The sequence below is a fragment of the Penaeus japonicus genome, unplaced genomic scaffold (genome assembly GCF_977035675.1).
Source record: "Penaeus japonicus unplaced genomic scaffold, GWHDUDI00000001_assembly GWHDUDI00000032, whole genome shotgun sequence".
Lineage (NCBI taxonomy): Eukaryota > Metazoa > Arthropoda > Malacostraca > Decapoda > Penaeidae > Penaeus > Penaeus japonicus.
The window spans coordinates 10,970,408-10,990,897 of NW_028234434.1; the positions used below are offsets into that span (position 1 = coordinate 10,970,408).

The window sequence follows — 20,490 nt, forward strand, 5'->3', positions numbered from 1 at the left end:
ATTAGCTAGAATGCACTAGATTTGGGCTGAAAAGTACACGTTTTCGTGCCGGGAGAGTTAGTCTGGGTCCTTGCAACGTAAGCACGTTTGTTCCGCTAATTAGTTAGGAGTTTGCTTTGTTCATTTTCTGGAGGAACTTTTGGATAATTCTGGAATTTCTTTGATTGAATTTTATTTTATTTTATTTTTTTATTTTTTTCATCCTCATCTAAAGATTTGGCCGATTTCGAGTTCCCTTTAGAGATTCTTGGAGAGTTCGCGCGTGATTGATTAGGACCGTTTGATGTTTTTTTATTTTATTTTATAAGGGTATGGTTTTGCTTTCATAATTTCTTTGGTAGAGGAGTGTCCTTTTTGACATGTTGCTGTGAGATAAAGCACAAGCTCTTACAACATCTCCTTCCTCTCTTTGAAGATTTATCGTGTTCGTGTTTCGCGCAATCGCATTCTTGTCGTCACTTTGTCATTGCGTTGGCTCTTCCCGTCACTTTCATCCCCCCCCCCCCACCCCGTGATAATTTCCTCGCGTCTTCTTGCCTCGTTTCCTTCTTTTCTTTTCCTTTCACAAATTCCGGGGAGTCTTTCATTCTCGTCCCTTTTCTCTTTCTCTCTCTTTATTTTTTTCTCTCTTACTGGAATATCATTGTCATTGAGTGGTGGGTGTGCGTGTTGGGTATTTATTTTAATATTATTGGAAACAGTATTAATACTGTCGTAAATGTCATGGAGATAGCAAATGTCAAGTTGTGTTTGAAGGTTGAGACTTATTGGTTGGTTAGGTGGATGGTTATTTTGGCCACTGGTCTTCCGGCCATCCGTTTGAGTCTTGGTTGGCCCCGGTGGATGAAGCACTGCTCAAGACGGAGTGAGGCGGCTATTTGCGTTGTTGCAGAGTGGTTGCATACACGACAGGCGGACATGGACGTTTCTCCTTGTTTGTGTACACGTGTTCGCACTCGCCATGCCAGTTGCAGTTGCAGACCCCTTCCCTTGGCGGCCTCTTATCTCGCGCGGGCAAGTATCGGCAATCGGACTGGAGGAAGGCGAGGCGACGCGCGAAACACGAGCGAACGAGCCCATTTAGCTGAGCATTGTGCCGCGGGTGGGCGCGACGGCCGCTATCGCCTTCCAGATCAGTCTTGCGCCTCCGCGATGACGGCCGCCTCGGCCCGTTATCGGCATGCAAGGGCGAGCGTCGCCGAGGCTGCAGCTCCGATTGCTTCATATTGCTTTCTGTTGCATGCCTGCCTCTCAGACACTTTAATTAGTGTAGGCCCCCCTATGGGTGCGCCCCCCCCTCTCCCACTCTTCTCTGATATCTCTGCCTTGCAAGTGGTGATGACAGCCCGTCTTGTCTCTGATGGAAGTTGAATGGTGAACGCGTGGTGGTGATGTCTGTGGGAGTGGCCCGTCGCGAGCATGTGTGATGCGGGCCCCACCGAGTACAAATTTATTTCATCATCCTCGATTGTTTTGATGATTATGTGTTTGTACCGCGTTGTCTGCATGCGAGTGATAGATGACACGCGCGTGGCTGTAGCATCGACGCTGAACTTGTGATCGAGTAAAGCTTCCTCATGGAAAGAATTTCAAGATCTAATCCTGTAGAAAAAGAATAGGATCTCACCTTCCTCTCCCGTCGTTGTGGATTCCCGGCCGAAGGAGGCACTCGCGTTGTTTCTCTGTTGGTGCGCTCGTGGCCAGGCGACTGGTTGAGGGAATGAAGTAAAAGGAAGAAGGGATGGAGAGGGAGGGACGTAAGGACCGGGAAGGAGGGAAAGGACCAGGAGGAGAGAATATGGGGGAATGGCGGGGAGGAGGGCGAGGGAGGGAGAGGGGGGGGAGAAGGGAATATAGAGGGATAGGGAAGGTGGAGGATAGGGGAGGGGAACATGTTAGAGGGAGGGATGGGAGAATGGAAGGGAGGCGGATAAAGAATTGAAGAGGGGTGGAACGAAAGAGGATGGAAAAAGAGAATAGACAGGGTAGGTCAAGGGTCACGTCGCCAGGAGGTGGTCTAGCGATTAGACAGACAGACAGGCGTCCGGGGATCTTGTTTTCGCTAATGAGGGTGCGGCCGTTTATCGAACAGAAGAGATGTCGAAAATAACGAAAAAATGGTTTGAAGAAAACGAAAGTTTATTTTCGATTTCTCTCGCTAATGAACCTCTTAGACATTCTTATGTTTGTGTATTTGCTTACCAATTTAATTTCTGCTTATGATGTATCCTTCTCCTTTTTCTTTCTACAATTTTTCCTCCTCTCTTCATCTTCTTTCTCCTTCCACTCGGTGTCATTTCCACTGTGCAACATCAAGCCTAAGATTGCTGGAATGGCAATAAAATAGCATAATCGTAGCGACTTGCGTCAGCAGTTTACGTCAGCACCAATCCATCTGTATCCTTGCAAGTCGTCAAAGTATAGCTCGAGTATAGAATTAGGTTAAGGAGGTTGATAATGATCACCGCTAACACAGTCGTCCAGGTAACGACTTTGTTTTGCTGTATATTTCTGCAATGCATTGCGTCTCACGTCCCCTGGAAAATGAGCAAATGCTTCACGCGCGGCCGGCTATGTCTTGAAGGATCCCATGCTGTGTCGGGTGCCACGGCTGAGGAGCTCGTTATTGTGTTGATAGCGGTTGCCATGGAAACCCATAGATGTCCAGATGTATCTTGTTTTCCCCGCGATGATTATATTGATGGAAGCGACTCCCGTCATCTGGGAAAATGGCTCGGTATGTGGGACGCATGATTATTATTATTATTGTTGGTGTTATTATTATTTATTTTTATTTTTATGGCAGATGATGGTATTATCATTGCTTCTACGATTATGCCTATTATTGTTGTCGTTGTGGATGTTCTTGTTATTTTTTATTATTAACATCATCATCAGCATAACCATTATCATTATTATTGTTATTATTGTTATTGTTGTTGTTATCATCATCATCATCATCATCATCATCATCATCACTATGTTATTGTGGTTAATGCCGTTGTTGAGGTTGAAATACAATAACGCAAACATAAGGTAGTGTTTCGCCAGCACAGGGAGGTAATAAGATTTTACTTAGCAATCGCATCCGTTGAATAATGTTGGTCATGTAGAATGGGGAAGCTGGCTAATGCAAGGATCGAGTGGCTTGCAAGGGATAGATGGGACAAGGCGCTGGGGTTGGGGTGTCCCCCTCCCCCGCCCCCTCCCCCCCTTGCAGATATTGGCAGCTGCGTTTGTGTCTTGCAAATATGTTGCATGTATTTTTGTTGCACTTTTGCTTGAGATGATTGGCCTCGCAGGTTATATATAATAACTTGATACAGTGATTTTGTTATGAGAAGAACATTTTTTAGGGTTGTTTCCCCTTCTTCACCTCAATGCTTGCTCGTCTTCGCCACAATGCTTGCTTGTCTTCACCCTGTGATTGCTATCGATATTTGGGTCAAAACTCGTCGTAGTCATGCCGAGTGTCTTCGTTAGAGAATGTAAAAAAAAACAGATTTTTTGCTGTTCTGGGGCTAGGGGGCGGGGGGCAGTGAGGGGTATAGAGAGGCTTAAAATCGCTTGTTAGGAACACGGACCACATAACGAACACTTACTAAAGACTAGTTCTTCGCCAACGGGAGAGAAAGTGTTAATTGACACTATTATTTCCCAATTCTCAGAAGTCGTTTGTTCTTGAGTTATCACACACACACATATAGTGTGTAAGAGAGAGAGAGAGAGAGAGAGAGAGAGAGAGAGAGAGAGAGAGAGAAAGAGAGAAAGAGAGAAAGAGAGAAAGAGAGAAAGAGAAAGGAAGAAAGGCCGGAGATGTCTTCTTCCACTCCCTCTTTTACTTCCTCTTCCTCTTCCACTCCCTCTTTTACTTCCTCTTCCTCTTCCACTCCCTCTTTTACTTCCTCTTCCTCTTCCACTCCCTCTTTTACTTCCTCTTCCTCTTCCACTCCCTCTTTTACTTCCTCTTCCTCTTCCACTCCCTCTTTTACTTCCTCTTCCTCTTCCACTCCCTCTTTTACTTCCTCTTCCTCTTCCACTCCCTCTTTTACTTCCTCTTCCTCTTCCCCTCCCTCTCTTTCTTGCTCTTCCTCTTCCGCTCCCTCTCTTTCTTGCTCTTCCTCTTCCCCTCCCTCTTTTCCTTCCTCTTCCCCTTCCACCCCCTCTTTTACTTCCCCTTCCTCTTCCACTCCCTCTTTTACTTCCTCTTCCTCTTCCACTCCCTCTTTTACTTCCTATTCCTCTTCCTCTCCCTTTTTTACTTCCTCTTCCTCTCCCTCTTCCCCTCCCTCTCTTACTTCCTCTTCCTCTTCCCATACATCTCTTTCTTGCTCTTCCTCTTCCCCTCCCTCTCTTTCTTTCTCTTCCTCTTCCCCTCCCTCTCTTTCTTGCTCTTCCTCTTCCACTCCCTTTTTTACTTCCTCTTCCACTCCCTCTTCCACTCCCTCTTTTACTTCCTCTTCCTCTTCCACTCCCTCTTTTACTTCCTCTTCCTCTTCCACTCCCTCTTTTACTTCCTCTTCCTCTTCCACTCCCTCTTTTACTTCCTCTTCCTCTTCCACTCCCTCTTTTACTTCCTCTTCCTCTTCCACTCCCTCTTTTACTTCCTCTTCCTCTTCCACTCCCTCTTTTACTTCCTCTTCCTCTTCCACTCCCTCTTTTACTTCCTCTTCCTCTTCCACTCCCTCTTTTACTTCCTCTTCCTCTTCCACTCCCTCTTTTACTTCCTCTTCCTCTTCCACTCCCTCTTTTACTTCCTCTTCCTCTTCCACTCCCTCTTTTACTTCCTCTTCCTCTTCCACTCCCTCTTTTACTTCCTCTTCCTCTTCCACTCCCTCTTTTACTTCCACTCCCCCTTCCACTCCCTCTTTTCCTTCCTCTTCCTCTTCCCCTCCCTCTTTTACCTCCTCTTCTTCTTCCACTCCCTCTTTTACTTCCTCTTCCTCTTCCACTCCCTCTTTTACTTCCTCTTCCTCTTCCATTCGCTCCTCTTTTACTTCCTCTTCCTCTTCCACTCCCTCTTTCACTCTCTCCTCCTCCTCTTCCACTCCCTCCTCTTCCTCTTCCACTCCCTCCTCTTCCTCTTCCACTCCCTCCTCTTCCTCTTCCACTCCGTCCTCCTCCTCTTCCTCTTCCACTCCGTCCTCCTCCTCTTCCTCTTCCACTCCGTCCTCCTCCTCTTCCTCTTCCACTCCGTCCTCCTCCTCTTCCTCTTCCACTCCGTCCTCCTCCTCTTCCACTCCCTCCTCTTCCTCTTCCACTCCCTCTTTTACTTCCTCTTCCTCTTCCACTCCCTCTTTTACTTCCTCTTCCTCTTCCACTCCCTCTTTTACTTCCTCTTCCTCTTCCACTCCCTCTTTTACTTCCTCTTCCTCTTCCACTCCCTCTTTTACTTCCTCTTCCTCTTCCACTCCCTCTTTTACTTCCTCTTCCTCTTCCACTCCCTCTTTTACTTCCTCTTCCTCTTCCACTCCCTCTTTTACTTCCTCTTCCTCTTCCACTCCCTCTTTTACTTCCTCTTCCTCTTCCACTCCCTCTTTTACTTCCTCTTCCTCTTCCACTCCCTCATTTTCTTCCTCGTTCTCTACCTCTCCTCTCTCTCTCTCTTCTCTCTCTCTTCTCTCTCTCTTTCACTACTCTACTCTCTCTCTCTCTCACACTCTCACTCTCACTCTCCCTCTCTCTCTCTCTCACTCTCACTCTCCCTCTCCCTCTCCCTCTCCTCTCCCTTCTTTCTCTCACTCTCTCTCTATCTCTCTCTCACTCTCCTCTCTCTCCCCCCTCTCTCTCCCTTCTCTCTCTTCTCTCCTCTCCCTCTTTTCTCTTCCTCTCCCCCTCTCCCTCCCTCTCTCTCTCTCCCTCTCCCTCTATCCCCTACCCTCTCTCCCCTCTCTTCCCACCCATCCTCCTCTCCCTCTTCTCCCTCTTTCTACTATCCCTCCTCCTCTACCACTCCCTCTTTTACCTCTTCTTCTTCTTCCACTCCCTCTTTTACTTCCTCTTCCTCTTCCACTCCCTCTTTTACTTCCTCTTCCTCTTCCATTCGCTCCTCTTTTACTTCCTCTTCCTCTCCCTCTTCCACTCCAACTCCCACTCCCTCTCCTTTTCCGTCTGCGTCTCCCTGAAGTTCCCCGTCGGAAACGTGGAAAGGATGCCTCTCGCGCCTCTCTCCCTCCGGGGCTCGAACTGGTGTGAGATGTGCTCTTTAATAAGCAGCTTGGACTGGTTCTCGATCGGTATTTTGTGCTGTGGCTGTTGCGAAAAAGCAAATGTCTCGAGTGTGGCATTTGCGGCGCCTGTGGCTAGCCGACGCCGTGGACGCTGTCCTGATCCGAGTGTGTTTAAGCGTGTCTCGAGGGGGAAGAGGCGTTAGATACGAGCGTTTCTCTCGTTCTCTCGCACATGTCGATAACATGCCCTTCCTATCTGTACTCCTCCGGGGCGTTGTATCGCTGGAACACACCGATGGCTGCGCGAGGGAGTGACGCAAGAACCGGGCTTGAGACTATATTTACAACGCGTCGCAACGAGAGCTCCGCTTTTAAGGGACGGTCGGGAAAAAATGCAGGGATCGCGACGATGTGTTGTCGATGACGGGAGTGAAGCGCCGACGTCGGAGAAGACTGTCCTCGGTGTTTACTTGTTTCATTGCTTGGCGGTGTCGAGGGGCGCACAGCACACGGCACGGGAACAGGTATATCTATTTACATGTGAACAGGTTTTTGGTGTGTGTGGCGGTTATACAGGTAGTTGGAGTTGGGGGGGATGGGGGGGGGGGGAGATTAAGGTGGAAGGGGTGTGGCGGCGATAAAATGCAGAGTCATAGAAAAAAACTGCGATTCAAATTCGTACATGTTATTTTGCAATATAGCGGTTGTCAGGTTTGTTAGGAAAGGATAATATATATGATAAATATTTTTCTTTCTTTTCTTTCTTTTTTTTCTTTCTTTTTTTCTTTCTTTTTTTCTTTCTTTTCTTTCTTTCTTTCTTTCCTTCTATATTTTCTTTTGTTGTACAAACCAAATGGAATGTCGTATGGGGAGGCTCCTTTAAGCATGCGCCACACTGCTTAACGGTTCTCAAGACGGACGTAGCTTGTGAGTGGATTGTAGACTGAATCACTTATGCAAATTTTCTGCCCGGTGAGTACGTTTTTTTTTTAAAGAAGAAACTCGAGTGTTTTTCTTCTCTCTCTGCACGGAAAGAGAAGTCACTGTTTATAGCGTGATGTATGATTATGTTTTTGATATCGGGAACCAAAATTCGTGATGGGATTAAAAGAAAAAGTCAGTACGTCACGATTTGTTTTGAAAATTAAAACTTTCCTTCCTCACCCCCTTCTCATCCTTCTCCCGACCCTTACCCTCCTCCCCTTCTTCATGCTTTTTCCTCCTTCCCCTTCATCCTTTACTCCCTCTCCTCCTCTTTTTCCTCGTCCCCTCCCCTTTTCCCCTTTTCCCTTACCCCTCCCCGTCCCCCCCCTCCCCCTCCCCCATACACATCCCAAACTCCTGTAGGACGCCGAAGGAGCCCTCAGGAGCCCACAGGAGGTGCCGTCATGTGGCCTCGCTCAGCCCTCCCACACTGCCAGTCTCAGCCTCGCCGCAAACGTGATGGTGACCCAGACTCACGGGATTAATTGCCCCGAGGAAGAAGGCGGCAAGGGAATGAATGGAGGAAAGGAGGGAAGAGGAGAGGGGGATGAAGGGAGGGAGGGAGCGAGGGAGGGAGGGAGGAAGGAAGGGAGGAAGGAAGGGAGGGAGGTAATCAGGGGAAATAACATTGAGGGAGGGGATAGGTTAGGGAGAGAGTGGGAAGCATAGGGCGTGAGGAAGATGGGAGGGATTGGAAGAGGATAAAGGAGGGAGGGATAGACTGATTGGGAGAGGATAGGGTGGAAGGAAGGGCGAAAGAGGGAATGTTAGAGAGAGGAAATGAAGGAAAAAGCCGGAAAAGATGACATGAAAAGGGACGCGAGGTGAAAGAGGAGAAAGGAAGAGAAAAGAAAAGAACAAAAAACAATCTTAGAAAAAGAGAAGGAAGTTTGAAAGAAAACAAAGGAAAGACAAGAGAGTCCAATAGAAAACGAGGGAAAGAACGAGGAAGTGGTGGGAAACGTGATAGGACAGAGGCCAAGAAAGGGGAGTTTGAAAACAAATAAATCAATAACATGAAGAAGAAAGAAAACAAAAGAAGAAAGAGGAAGCATAAGAAACGGTAGGGCCTCAGATAAAGGAAGAGCCGGAAGAGATAGTAAAGATACGATTGTAATAAAGAAGAAAAAAAAAGGGGAAGGAGAAAGGAGGAGAAGAAGAAGAAGAAGAAGAAGAAGAAGAAGAAGAAGAAGAAGAAGAAGAAGAAGAAGAAGAAGAAGAAGAAGAAGAAGAAGAAGAAGAAGAAGAAGAAGAAGAAGAAGAAGAAGAAGAGAGAAAGGTTTGAGGAGATAAGGGATTGTGGATGAAAGGGCTACAAATAAGAGGAAAGCTACCGAGGAAGGCGGAACGGTGGTTAGCTTGGTGGAATGTCGGATCACCACCACCACCTCCACTCTCTCTTTCTTTCTCTTTCTCTCATTCTCTCTTTCTCTCTCTTCCCTTTCCCTCTTCGCTCCACTCCCCCGTCTCTCCTTTTCTCCTTCATGACTCTCCTCTCCTTCCTACTCTTCTTCCCTGTTACTTACCTCTCGTCCTCTTGTCCTCTCTTCCCATCCATCCTCTCACCTCCCCTCTTCCCCTCTCCCATCCCATCCCACATCTACCCACCTCCCCCCACCCCCTTTTTGCCACTACAGACACTCCTACCCCTCCCCCTCCCCCTCCCCCCCTCTTCCCCGCACCGAAGCCCATCCCCCGCCCATCCCCCGCCCATCCCCCACCCGACCTCCTGTCCACAACGGCTTCTTCAAGATGGTCGAAGTTAGCTTGCCGGCGACGCTTCGATATTTCTTTTTTTCCGTGTGTGTCATCTTGGGTGGGGTCAAGGGGGGGAGGGGAGGGGTGAAGGGTTAAGGGGGATGGTTGAAGGGATGAGGTGGGAGGGGTAGGCTGGGGGGGCCCTTGGGCTTCTGGGTGGAGGTCGGAAGGAATTGATGAGGGTGTGAAGAATGAATAATGTAAGTTGTGATTGAGAGTCAGAGGGATGGAGGTGACATCCGGGGTGATAGATTGGTTGACTGGTTGATAAAGTGGAATAAGGTAGATAGAACTAAACCAAAAAAGGCGAATGAATGCGTGTGTGATGTGTGATTTTAATGAGAAGTAATTAAGATGAGTCATTTAGAATTCCGTTGCTCATTTGTCTACAAGTTTATATCTTTCTCGTGTTGATCCGAAATTCAGTGATGGGGGAATTAAAAGATATCAATTTGACCTTCATACATATGAAAAGGAACTATTAAAGTTTGCTAATCTAGTAAATAACTATTTCATGGGACATTTTCTTAGAAGTTTTCTGATGTGTTTTAAGAGAAGTCTTAATTCATTGTCAGATAATAACAGGTTGGGTAGATAATGGTACTCGATCGTCTGATGCCTGATTAAAAGCAAACATATCTGCGTATCCAGATGCTTATTTTGCTCCATTACTGATTTGATGTTGGATTGCCACAACGTAGGACATTTACTATTCTCTTTTGATATTTGCTAAATTCTGATAAAAAAGCGGATTGGCAAGATTATGCCAAATAACGAGCTGCAAAAATTGGTTCCTCTCCCAAGTGCATTATAGAGGAAAATTAAAATTTTATCGATTCCATGACCCATATTCAATTAATTAATAATCTCTCTCTCTCTCTCCAACAGACAAGCGCGCCTCGGCTGACCTGACCAACCACTTTGGCCCCGATGTGCCCGACAGAGGGGGCGGTCCCAGTCGGGGAGAGGGGGGGTCCGGCGGGTCCTCTCCCCCCACGCCGCTCTATGTCATCTATGACGAACCCAACAATTCCGTTGGTGTGAAGAGGAATAGCTTTAGAGGTGAGTACTCGAGGGGGATCTCCAAGGAGGACTGGGACTTGGTCGTGGGGTCCTAGATGTGTGTGTGTGTATGTGTGTGTGCGGAGGATTGCATTTGTTGGATTTGGATGCATGGGTTAGTGTGATGGAGGTGCGTTCGTTTGTTTGTATGGGAGAGTGAGTGAGTGAGTGAGTGAGTGAGTGAGTGAGTGAGTGAGTGAGTGAGTGAGTGAGTGAGTGAGTGAGTGAGTGAGTGAGTGAGTGAGTGAGAGAGTGAGAGAGTGAGAGAGTGAGAGAGTGAGAGAGTGAGAGAGAGAGAGAGAGAGAGAGAGAGAGAGAGAGAGAGAGAGAGAGAGAGAGAGAGAGAGAGAGAGAGAGAGAGAGAGAGAGAGAGTAAGAGAGAGAGAGACAAAGAAAGTAGGACAGACATAATTACACTCTTACATCATTATTCATGATGAAGTCAGATAAAGTTTTGCAATGAAGAAGGGTGCCCGATGCCCCAATACTTAGTCATGCGAGCAAGTCTCGGAGCTGATAGGGTGTGGCAGGGTGATGGCCTAGGGTGGGAAGGGTGAGGATCCCAGGGGACATGATAAAGGCGTGGCGTAGAGGTGTTACGGGCGTAGCATAGAGGAGAAAGTTGTCTTTTTAGGTGTGTCGGTGTGTGATCTTGCTTCATGGCTGGTTAGATTAGCCTATAGAGGGGAAACAGCATGACATGGAGGTTTTGTAACAGTTTGAGTCATTCATTTCATTGTTTATTTATTTGTTTATTGATTTACTTATGTGTTCATTTGATATAATATCGGTCTTATGATGTGGAGATGTTACAAGTTACAGGATAGATTGTACCAGACTGTCAGCGTGAGATGAGAGGAAGATGATGAAGAGTGTGAGGGAAGAGGAAAAGGAAGAGTGTGAAAGTATGAGGAAGGGTGGGGTGAGAAGGGAAGAGGAAAAGGAAGAGTGTAAAGGTGTGGGGGAGGGTGGGCGTGAGGGGGTAAGAGGAAAAGGAAGTGTGAAAGTGTGAGGAGAGGATGGGCGTGAGAATGGGAGAGGAAAAGGAAGAGTGTGAGGAATGGTGGGCGTGCGGTGAGATGGGCGTGGGAAAGAGCAAGAACGTGATGTCTAGGGCCGTGAGAGGCGACGCGTGGGGCGATAGCCTCGTGGTGTAATGAGCCCGACACATGCTAGTGGCATCATCAGAACAGGTGTTCCGGGTTTACACACCTGTGTTGAGATATATATAAAAAAAGTTCGATCTTTCTACGTTGGCTTATACTCAGCCAGTTCATATGTGTGGATGTGCTGGGAATCATTTACTTTCCCGATGGTTAATTTGTTGAATTAGATTTTCATTCTGCGATAACGAAATAATTCATTTTTATGTATTGCAGGGTAATTAGCCTTAGGGAGATTTTCATATAGTCTATACAGAAAAGCGAATGCATACATATACACAGACACGTAAACTACTAACTGTCTTTCTATCTCATCTCTCTTTCTATTTCTCTGTCTGTCTATTTATCTATTTATATCTTTATCTATTTATCTATTTATCTCTCTATCTTTCTATTCTCCCTTCCCCCTCCCGTTCTCCCTCCCTCCCTCCACTTCCCATTCTCCCTTTCTCTCTCTCTCCTTCCCCCTAAACAATGACTCAACATAGCACTGTCTTTTCACCCCTGCTTGGATGACTCGCGTTTCTCCTTTCCTCGTTCTCAAAATTATCAGTTCCATCGCTTCTCCTCCCTTAACTCCCCGTGGACACATTCTCTCTCTCTCTTTCTCTCTTTCTCACTATCTTAGTCTCTCTCTCTCTCTCTCTCTCTCTCTCTCTCTCTCTCTCTCTCTCTCTCTCTCTCTCTCTCTCTCTCTCTTCTCTCAATTCTCTCTTTCTCTTGCTTCTCTCTCTCCTCTTTCTTCTCTCTTCTTCTCTCTCTCTCTCTCTCTTTCTTCTCTCCCCTCTCTCTCTCTCTCTCTCTCTTCCCTTTCCCTTTTCTCTCTCTCTCTTTTCTTTCTCTCTTTTTTTTTCTCTTTTCCCTCTCTCTCTCTTCCTTCTCTCTCTCTCTCTCTCTCCTCTCCCTCTCCTCTCTCTCTCTCTCTCTCTTGTCTCTCTCTCTCTCTCTCTCTCTCTTCTCTCTCTCTCTCCTCTCTTCTCTCTCTCTCCCCCTCTTCTCTCTCTCTCTCTCTCTCTCTCTCTCTCTTCTCTCTCCTCCCCTCTTCTCTCTCTCTCCCTCCTGTCTCTCTCTCTCTCTCTCTCCTCTCCTCTCTCTCTCTCTCTCTCTCTCTCACTCTCTCTCTCTCTCTCTCTCTCTCTTCTCTATCTCCTCTCTCTCTCTCTCTGTCTCTCTCTTCTCTCTCTTCTCTCTCTTCTCTCTCTTCTCTATCTCCTCTCTCTTTCTTCTCTATCTCCTCTCTCTTCTCTATCTCCTCTCTCTTTCCCTCCGCTCCTCTCCTCCTCCTCCCCCTCCCTCCTCCCTCCTCTCCCCCTCCGCTCTCTCTCTCCCCCTGCTCTCTCTCCTTCCTCCTCCCCCTCCCCCTCTTCCTTCCCTTCTCTTCCTTTTCTCCTCTTCCTCCTCCCATCTCCGGTGTAAACTCGGCCCCCTGCGGACTCGACAGACGCACAAGGGTGGCCCCTTCGTCAGGGTGTCTGATGTTGGACGTGCGCCAGAGACACGGGTCTTGGTGGCTGGGTGGGCTTGGTGTGGGGGGGGGGTGAGAGATAGGGGAACAAGAAGTAGAGGGGGAGGGATAGGGGATAGTAGTACAGGGCAAGGGATAGGGAATAAGGAACAGAAGGGATAAAGGATAATGGGATATGGGCTTATTAGGTTTGGAAATAAGGGGTGAGAGAGGGCAAGGATAAGGGGTAGGGGTGTTACGGGGGAGGGGGTGGTGTTGTTGCTTGTTCAAAATCAGTGACCGGATCGTAGGCCTATAACCTCGTTACGGGGTGGGGGAGGAGGGGAGAGGGGAGGGGGGGTGATGTCCCACGGGCAACCAGGTGGTTAGAAGGGAAGGGGAGGGGGAGGGGGAGAGGTACGTCCGTATAGTTAGTGATCAATATCATGAATTATGATAGAACGGAGGAGGCAGTAAGCCTAGGATCATTTGTTTTGTTTTTCGGTTATTCATCAATTTGTTTTTACTTTCATGGTTTCTTTTCTTTTTTCGTAGCATTTTCATTCTTGTTGTGATGGGTTCAGTATGGGAATGGTGATGGAGGTGATGATGTGGTGGTGATAATGGGAGAAGATGGTGATAGAAATAACGATAATGATTGTATTTATTGTAGTGATGACACTCCTTCAATAAGGAGTTTAAGTTTTAATATGGTTTTAAGAAAATCCCAAATCCTCCGGAAGTATTACGTCATATCCAAACCCCTCTTATCTTACTTTTCCTTTTCATCCCCTAACATCTAACCCCTCTCCCCTCTCTCCTGTCCCCTCTCCCCTCTCCCCTCTCCTCCTGTCCCCCTCTCCCCCTCTCCCCCTCTCCCCTTACTATCTATTCCTCAGCATCCTTTTCTTCGCTACTCGTACTGCTGATTTACGCCGATGTTGTGCTGTTTACCGAACACTTTTTACAAGGGAGGGAACACTATTTTCCCCCGAAAGTCTACAGAAATAGATAATGTCGACTACCTCATTATCCCTGAGCCTACATGGCGTGTTTGTTAATAATCTCGATACCGTAATTCTTTTTTTTTTCATGAGGGGTGGGGGACTGGGGGTAGGTGGAGGTGGGGTGTTAATGGTATTGTTCGATCAGTATGTTTGTATCCATTTTTCTTCTTCTTCTTCTTTTTCTCCTTTTCCCTCCATTATTGTTTTAATGTGTAGTTTCTCTTCCTGGCTCTCACAATTTCTTTTCTGTGTGTTTTAATTGTTTCCGCATTTGCTTTGCCATCTCCTTCACCTCTCACCCCCCCCCCCACCACCACCACCACCACCACCTCCTCTTCCTTCCTCTTGCTCTTAATTACTCTTTATTTTTGTTTATGTTTTTTTTGCGTCTTAATTTTCATTTATTCATTCACTTTCTCTTTTTCCTTTTGTAATTACGTTTTTTTTCTCATCACCAACCGAGCGAGCAGAGGTCCATAAATTAGGTCGATCTCTTAACAGTCCGTCTCGACGTTAGGAATCTCCCTCTTTCGTTAGACGCGAAGGGGAAACTGATCTTCTTGGAGTGGTTGTAATGATGGCTAATTATTATCTTCTTCTTTTTTAACTTCTATTTTGTTTTTGCTTTATTGCCGGTAGAATAAAATTGTTTGTGCAGTGATTATGGCGATATGGATTTTTGGGGGATTTTTGTTAAAAGAATACTTCGGCCTCTCAGGGAATCTCTGCAAGTCTCTCAGCTACATGAACCCTGCCCTTCTCAATATTCCGGTCGGAGATTGGTTCCGATAGGCCTTCACGGTTCCGGGAATCGGGGAGTGTAAACAGTTACAGCTGTCGGAAATTCTGGAAATGACCTCCTAAATTTCGGAGCTTCAGAGCCCATAGCTTCGTTCTCCTGGATTCGAAATTGCGCCGGCACCCTCTTTGCCTTCCTCCTCCTCCCCTCTCCATCTCCCACGCCTCTTGCTCCCCTCTCCTCCCCTCAGCCCATCCCACGCCTCCTTGCCTCTCCCCCTCTCACGCCTCCTCCTCCTCTCCTCTCCTCTCCTCTCCTCTCCTCTCTCCCTCCTACGCCTCCTCCTCTCTCTCCTCCTCCTCCCTCTCCTCTCTCCTCCTCCTCCTTCTCTCTCTCTCCCCTCCTCCCCACGCTCTCTCCCTCTCCCTCTCCCTCTCCCCTCTCCCTCTCCCTCCCTCTCCCTCTCCCTCTCCCTCTCCCTCTCCCTCTTTCTCCAGCACCTCCGTCGTCGTCTTCTTGGAACCAGGAAGGAAGTTATGAGCCTAGGGACCATCTCGTAACCGGGAGTACCTTCTTCTCGGAAGTGGGAACAGGGCAGCGCATTAGCTGTCATAACTCGGGCTCTCAACGCGGCCGAATTATCGTCCCTGGAACGCGTGGTTTGCCTGAATGCTTGGCTAGGATCCGGGGAAGCGTCGACATAACGTGGTCTTTTTTTTATTTTATAGGATTATGTTTCCAATTTTACGGGGAGGTTGTATCGTTCTTTTTTCTTAATTTAGCAACATGAAGGACATTTTTTATAAGGGATTAATGTCTCATTTTCTATTTTTTTCATATTTTAATGACATAATGAATGTTTAAGGAAAAGGAAATTATTTCGGAGGTTCGACTCTGTGCGGAACAAGGGTTCGAGGAATAGTCTCGAGGGAGGCAAGAGACGCAGGAGATGATATAGTAGGATTCGCTGGGGATTATCTCGAATGGTTGATGCTCAGGGTAGACGACAGGTGGAATGAGGGCGAAGGGGGAAGAAAAACCAACGCATTCCCCACAAACCCCACACACCCATCCACTCACACACTCATTCATCCAATCACTCACCCACTCATTCACTCACTCACTCACACACTCATTCACTCACTCACTCACACACTCATTCACTCACTCACTCATTCACCCACCCACCCATTCACCCACCCACTCACTCACCTACTCACTCACCCACTCACTCACCCACTCACTCACCCACTCACTCACTCACTCACTCACTCACTCACTCACTCACTCACTCACTCACTTACCCACCCACTCACCCATTCAACCACTCACCCATTCACCCACTCACCTACCCACTCACCCACCCACTCACCCACCGCGCTCTCCCTCTCCCCAAGACCGATCATTCCGAGGTCCTGAGTACCATTGCATCGATCACCACTTGGGCGTCTTGAGCATCCTGTTGCACGAGAGATTGGGGTAGGGTGTTAATAGTTTACAATTTCGTGGGGGGTAGAGCATTTTTTTTGTTTTTGAGCCTACTGCCGTATGTGGTTGTACTTTTCCTTCTCCTTTCTCTCTTCTCTTTCTTTGTATTCGTCTGTTGTCTCCCTCTCTCTTCTCTCTTCTCTCGTCTTTTTCCTTTTCCTCTCTTCTTTATTAATAACTTTTTTTCCCTCCCTTCCTCTTTCTCTTCTCGTCTTTTCTCCACCCTTCTCTTCTCTCATCCCCTCCTTCTCTCCTCTCCTTTCCCCTCCTCTCCCCTCCCCCTCCTTGTCCTCTCCTCTCCTCTCCTCTCCTCCTCCCTGCCTCTCCTCTCTTCTTCACTCCTCCCTCCTCTCCCTCCTCTCCCTCCTCCCCATCACAATTTTCCCTCCCTCCATTTACAACGGTGGAGTGGCATTGGCTTGGCGGGAGAACTGTTTATTGTTAGGTATGGGAGCGAGAGGAAGGCCTCCGGATGCTGCCTGATGCCGGGAGGATGTAGGGGAAAGAGGGAAAAGAAGAGTGTGAGTGAGAGGAAAAGGAGAAGTTGAGGGATGAGGAAAAGGAGAAGTGCGTGGGGAGAGGGGCTAAATAAGAATAATTATATGATACGCACACGCACACGCACACGCACACGCACACGCACACGCACACGCACACGCACACGCACACGCACACGCACACGCACAAACACACACGCACACGCACACGCACACGCACGCAACACACACACACACACACACACACACACACACACACACACACACACACACACACACACACACACACACACACACACACACACACACACACAGATATATATATATGTATATATATATATATATATATATATATATATATATATATATATATATATATATATATATATATATATATATGCATATACACACACACACACACATATACATATACATACATACATATATATATATACATATATATATATATATATATATATATATATATATATATATATATATATATTATATATATATATATTTTATATATAATATTATATATATATATATATACATATACATACATACATACATACATATAATATATTATAATATATACATTTATACATTTATACATTTATATTTATATATCTATACATTAATACACTTATACACATATACATTTATACATATATACATATATACATACATACATACATACATACATACATACATACATGTATGTATGTATGTATGTATGTATGTATGTATGTATGTATGTATGTATGTATGTAGTATGTATGTATGTTATGGTATGTATGTATGTATATATATATATATATATATATATATATATATATATATATATATATATATATATGAGGGAATCGAGGTAAAAAAATAAGGAGTGATAGTAAAAGAGTTGGAGTAACAAATTTATATATATATAGCCTTTATGAGAGAGAAAGAGAGAGAGGGAGAGAGTGAGAGTGAGAGTGAGAGTGAGAGTGAGAGTGAGAGTGAGAGTGAGAGTGAGAGTGAGAGTAAGAGAGTAAGAGAGTGAGAGAGTGAGAGAGTGAGAGAGTGAGAGAGAGAGAGAGAGAGAGAGAGAGAGAGAGAGAGAGAGAGAGAGAGAGAGAGAGAGAGAGAGAGAGAGAGAGAGAGAGAGAGAGAGAGAGCGGGGATGTATTGTGTTTTTAATAGCATTGACGTAAAGAATTCGCGGTGCTGTTTGGGGCGGCATGTCCTGTATACCGGGCCTGGCGAAGGTTTCCCCAGGGGGCGAGGGGTATCCTTGAAGCGGTGCCTGGGGAGTGCCACTCACATTAACTGCAGCAGGAGGGACATAGATTTGGCACAGTGGGTGTACGCATACGCCTGCGTGTGTGTTTGTGTACGCGTGTGCGTGCGAACGTGCGTGTACGCGCTTGTGCGGATGCATTATTGTAAATAAAACAACGAAGGCAAAACAAGCGAATATGCTGGAGGGCTTTTCGCTTTGTTGCTTCGTCAAAGAAGAGAGGCCTTCTGCATATTCGTGTTTTTCCTGTTTTTCTGTTCATTGTTTTAGTAACACTTTTTTCGCCATGAATCCTTCACATTTGCAGTATGACGTTTACATTATATGGGTCCGTTTGATAAGGAATAAAATACTGGATATTGTATTATAATTTATGTCATGTACATCACACACTGCGTCGCAGTGACTTGCTGCAACTGATTTCGCAATAAGTTGCATAAAATGCCGGTCTAGGAAGTCCTCAGACCATGACAGTGATGTGCCTTCTTGACGACAAAAGCTCCGCATAGCCATGTTGAATAAGTGATATTGTTTATTTACATTTCCTAATTAGAAATGTGTTTGACTAGGAAGCTATAAACAAACATCCTGTAATAGATCTAAAGTTCTTGCACTCTCATTATCAACATCGCGAATATCACTTTGCTCTCTCCTCTTCCTCCTCGCCATTAGTTTAAAAATAGAAACTCGCGTAATTGCAAAGTCGCCATTATTTATATAAATCTCACCTCGAGTTTTCCTCGCCTTAATAAACGCCTAAATTCACCCTCATCGACCCTCGTTCAAGTAATGATTTTGTTGCGCGAAGATCTGATGAAGTGAATTTTGCTCCGTAATAAAGGGTCAGGAGGTGCGAACATGAGCCGAGGTGAGGGGACTATTGTGCGGCAACAGGTTTATTTTCTACGCTGATAAAATGCGGGTGCGGGGGAAGGTGCGGGTTGGTGCGGGTAGGGGTGGGTTGGGACGGGGGGATGGGGGGGAGGATGGTGATAAAGGGTGGAAAAAGGGAGAGAGAGTAAGAAGGTCGATGGTGATAGGGGTGGAGAAGGAGAAGGTTGGTGGTGATAGAGGTGGGGAGAGAGAGAGAGAGAGAGAGAGAGAGAGAGAGAGAGAGAGAGAGAGAGAGAGAGAGAGAGAGAGAGAGAGAGAGAGAGAGAGAGAGACAGACTGACAGACAGACAGAGACAGAGAAGGGGATGAGGGCTGGAGGAATGAGAAAACAATGGGGATTTGTAAAAAGAGAGACTGAAAAAGAAAAGGAGAAAGACAGATAACAAAAAAAGAGTAGTAGATATAAAGAGAGGAGGAGAAGAGAGAGAGAGAGAGAGAGTGAGTGAGAAAGACTCAATAAACTTAAATAGAACAATTCAGATACAGCTTATTCATTCTGTAGAAATCCAGGCGGCATTGCTCCGTTTTTGTATTATCTTGAGATAGTCAGTGCATTTAATAATTTTCGGGAGAATCTGTGCAGATACCCATACCAACAGCAATGTTTTACACGTATATAAAAAAGAGAAACAAGAAAAGAAAAAAAAGTAAATAATGTGAGGAAGAGAGAAAGGAAGAAAAGAACGCCGCTGTGGCATTCACTTCTTCTCTAGTAAATCTAAGCATCGTCCTAACACATTCTTAGCTAAGAAGCCAAGAAAAATCTTTTAAGCGGAGACCAGCTAACCAGGAATGTCAGGAGGAGAAACGACCAACCCAAAAACGAACAAGTGAATCTGGTCAGGTTGGACTGTAAGCTCCTTCCCCCTCCTCCTCCCCTCTCTCTTTCCTCTTATCTCTTTCTCTTTTCTTTTTTCTCTTTTCTCTTTCTCTTTCTCTTTCTCTTTCTATTTCTCTTTCCTTCTCTCTCTCTCTCTCTCTCTCTCTCTCTCTCTCTCTCTCTCTCTCTCTCTCTCTCTCTCTCTCTCTCTCTCTCTCTCTCTCTCTCTCTCTCTCTGTCTCTCTTTCTCTCCCCCTCCTTCCCTCCCTCCCTCCCTCATTCCTCCCTCATTCCTCCTTCCTCCTCCCCTCCCTCCTCCTTCCTCCTCCCCTCCCTCTCTCCCTCCCCTCTCTCCCCCCCCTCCCTTCCTCCCTCCCTCATTCCTCCCTCATTCCTCCTTCCTCCTCCCCTCCCTCCTCCTTCCTCCTCCCCTCCCTCTCTCCCTCCCTCTCTCCCCCCCCCCCTCCCTTCCTCCCTCCCTCCCTCCTCCTCCTCCCTTCCTCCCTCCTGCCTCCCCTCCTTCCTCCCTCCCTTCCTCCCTCCTTCCTTCCTCCTTCCTCCCTCCTCCCCCCCTCCTCCCTCCCTCCTCCCTCCCTCCTGCCTCTTCCCTCATTCTCTCACGGGGGAAGAACCCACGTAGGTAGGCCTACACGCAACACGGCACATCTCCCGGGCGACGGAATGCCATCGCTGAGCTTGTTATTTGTAGCTTGCTGGTAATCAGGAGTCACGAACGGCGAACGTGATCGAGGGGGGGACTTTTTTCACGCCGTTCTCCCCTCTTCCCCTCATTATCTTTTTCTTTTTCCTGGTGTTTATCTCTTAGGACCATTGTCAGTATGTTATTATTATTGTTTTTGTTATTGTTATTGTCATTATTATTATTATTATTATTATTATTATTATTATTATTATCATTGTTGTTATTATTATTAGAGTTATCAATATTATTGTTGTGTTTTTGTTATTATATTAATAATTTCATTATTGTTATTTATTATTATTATTATTATCATTATTATTATTATTATTATTATTAGAGTAGGAGGAGGAAGACATGGTAGAGGCTTTACAATTAGATTTCCGACTTGTAATTATAGATATCTGAAGGGGATTAGGTCGCAGTTCTTCTTTGTTTGGAGGTGGAAATATAGGAGGGGTAGGAAGAGACAGAGTAAGAGTAAG

At 46.2% G+C, this 20,490-nt stretch overlaps 1 protein-coding gene across 2 annotated transcripts in view; it reads left to right on the forward strand.

Annotated features, from left to right (window-relative positions):
- The window catches only part of LOC122267707 (uncharacterized), a 314,608-nt gene that overhangs the window by 167,088 nt on the left and 127,030 nt on the right, over positions 1-20,490 (forward strand). For both annotated transcript variants that reach the window (XM_086556340.1, XM_086556341.1), the window contains exon 3: positions 9,801-9,974. In XM_086556340.1, coding sequence (XP_086412466.1) covers positions 9,801-9,974 — 174 coding nt within the window. The remainder of the gene's footprint in view (positions 1-9,800; positions 9,975-20,490) is intronic.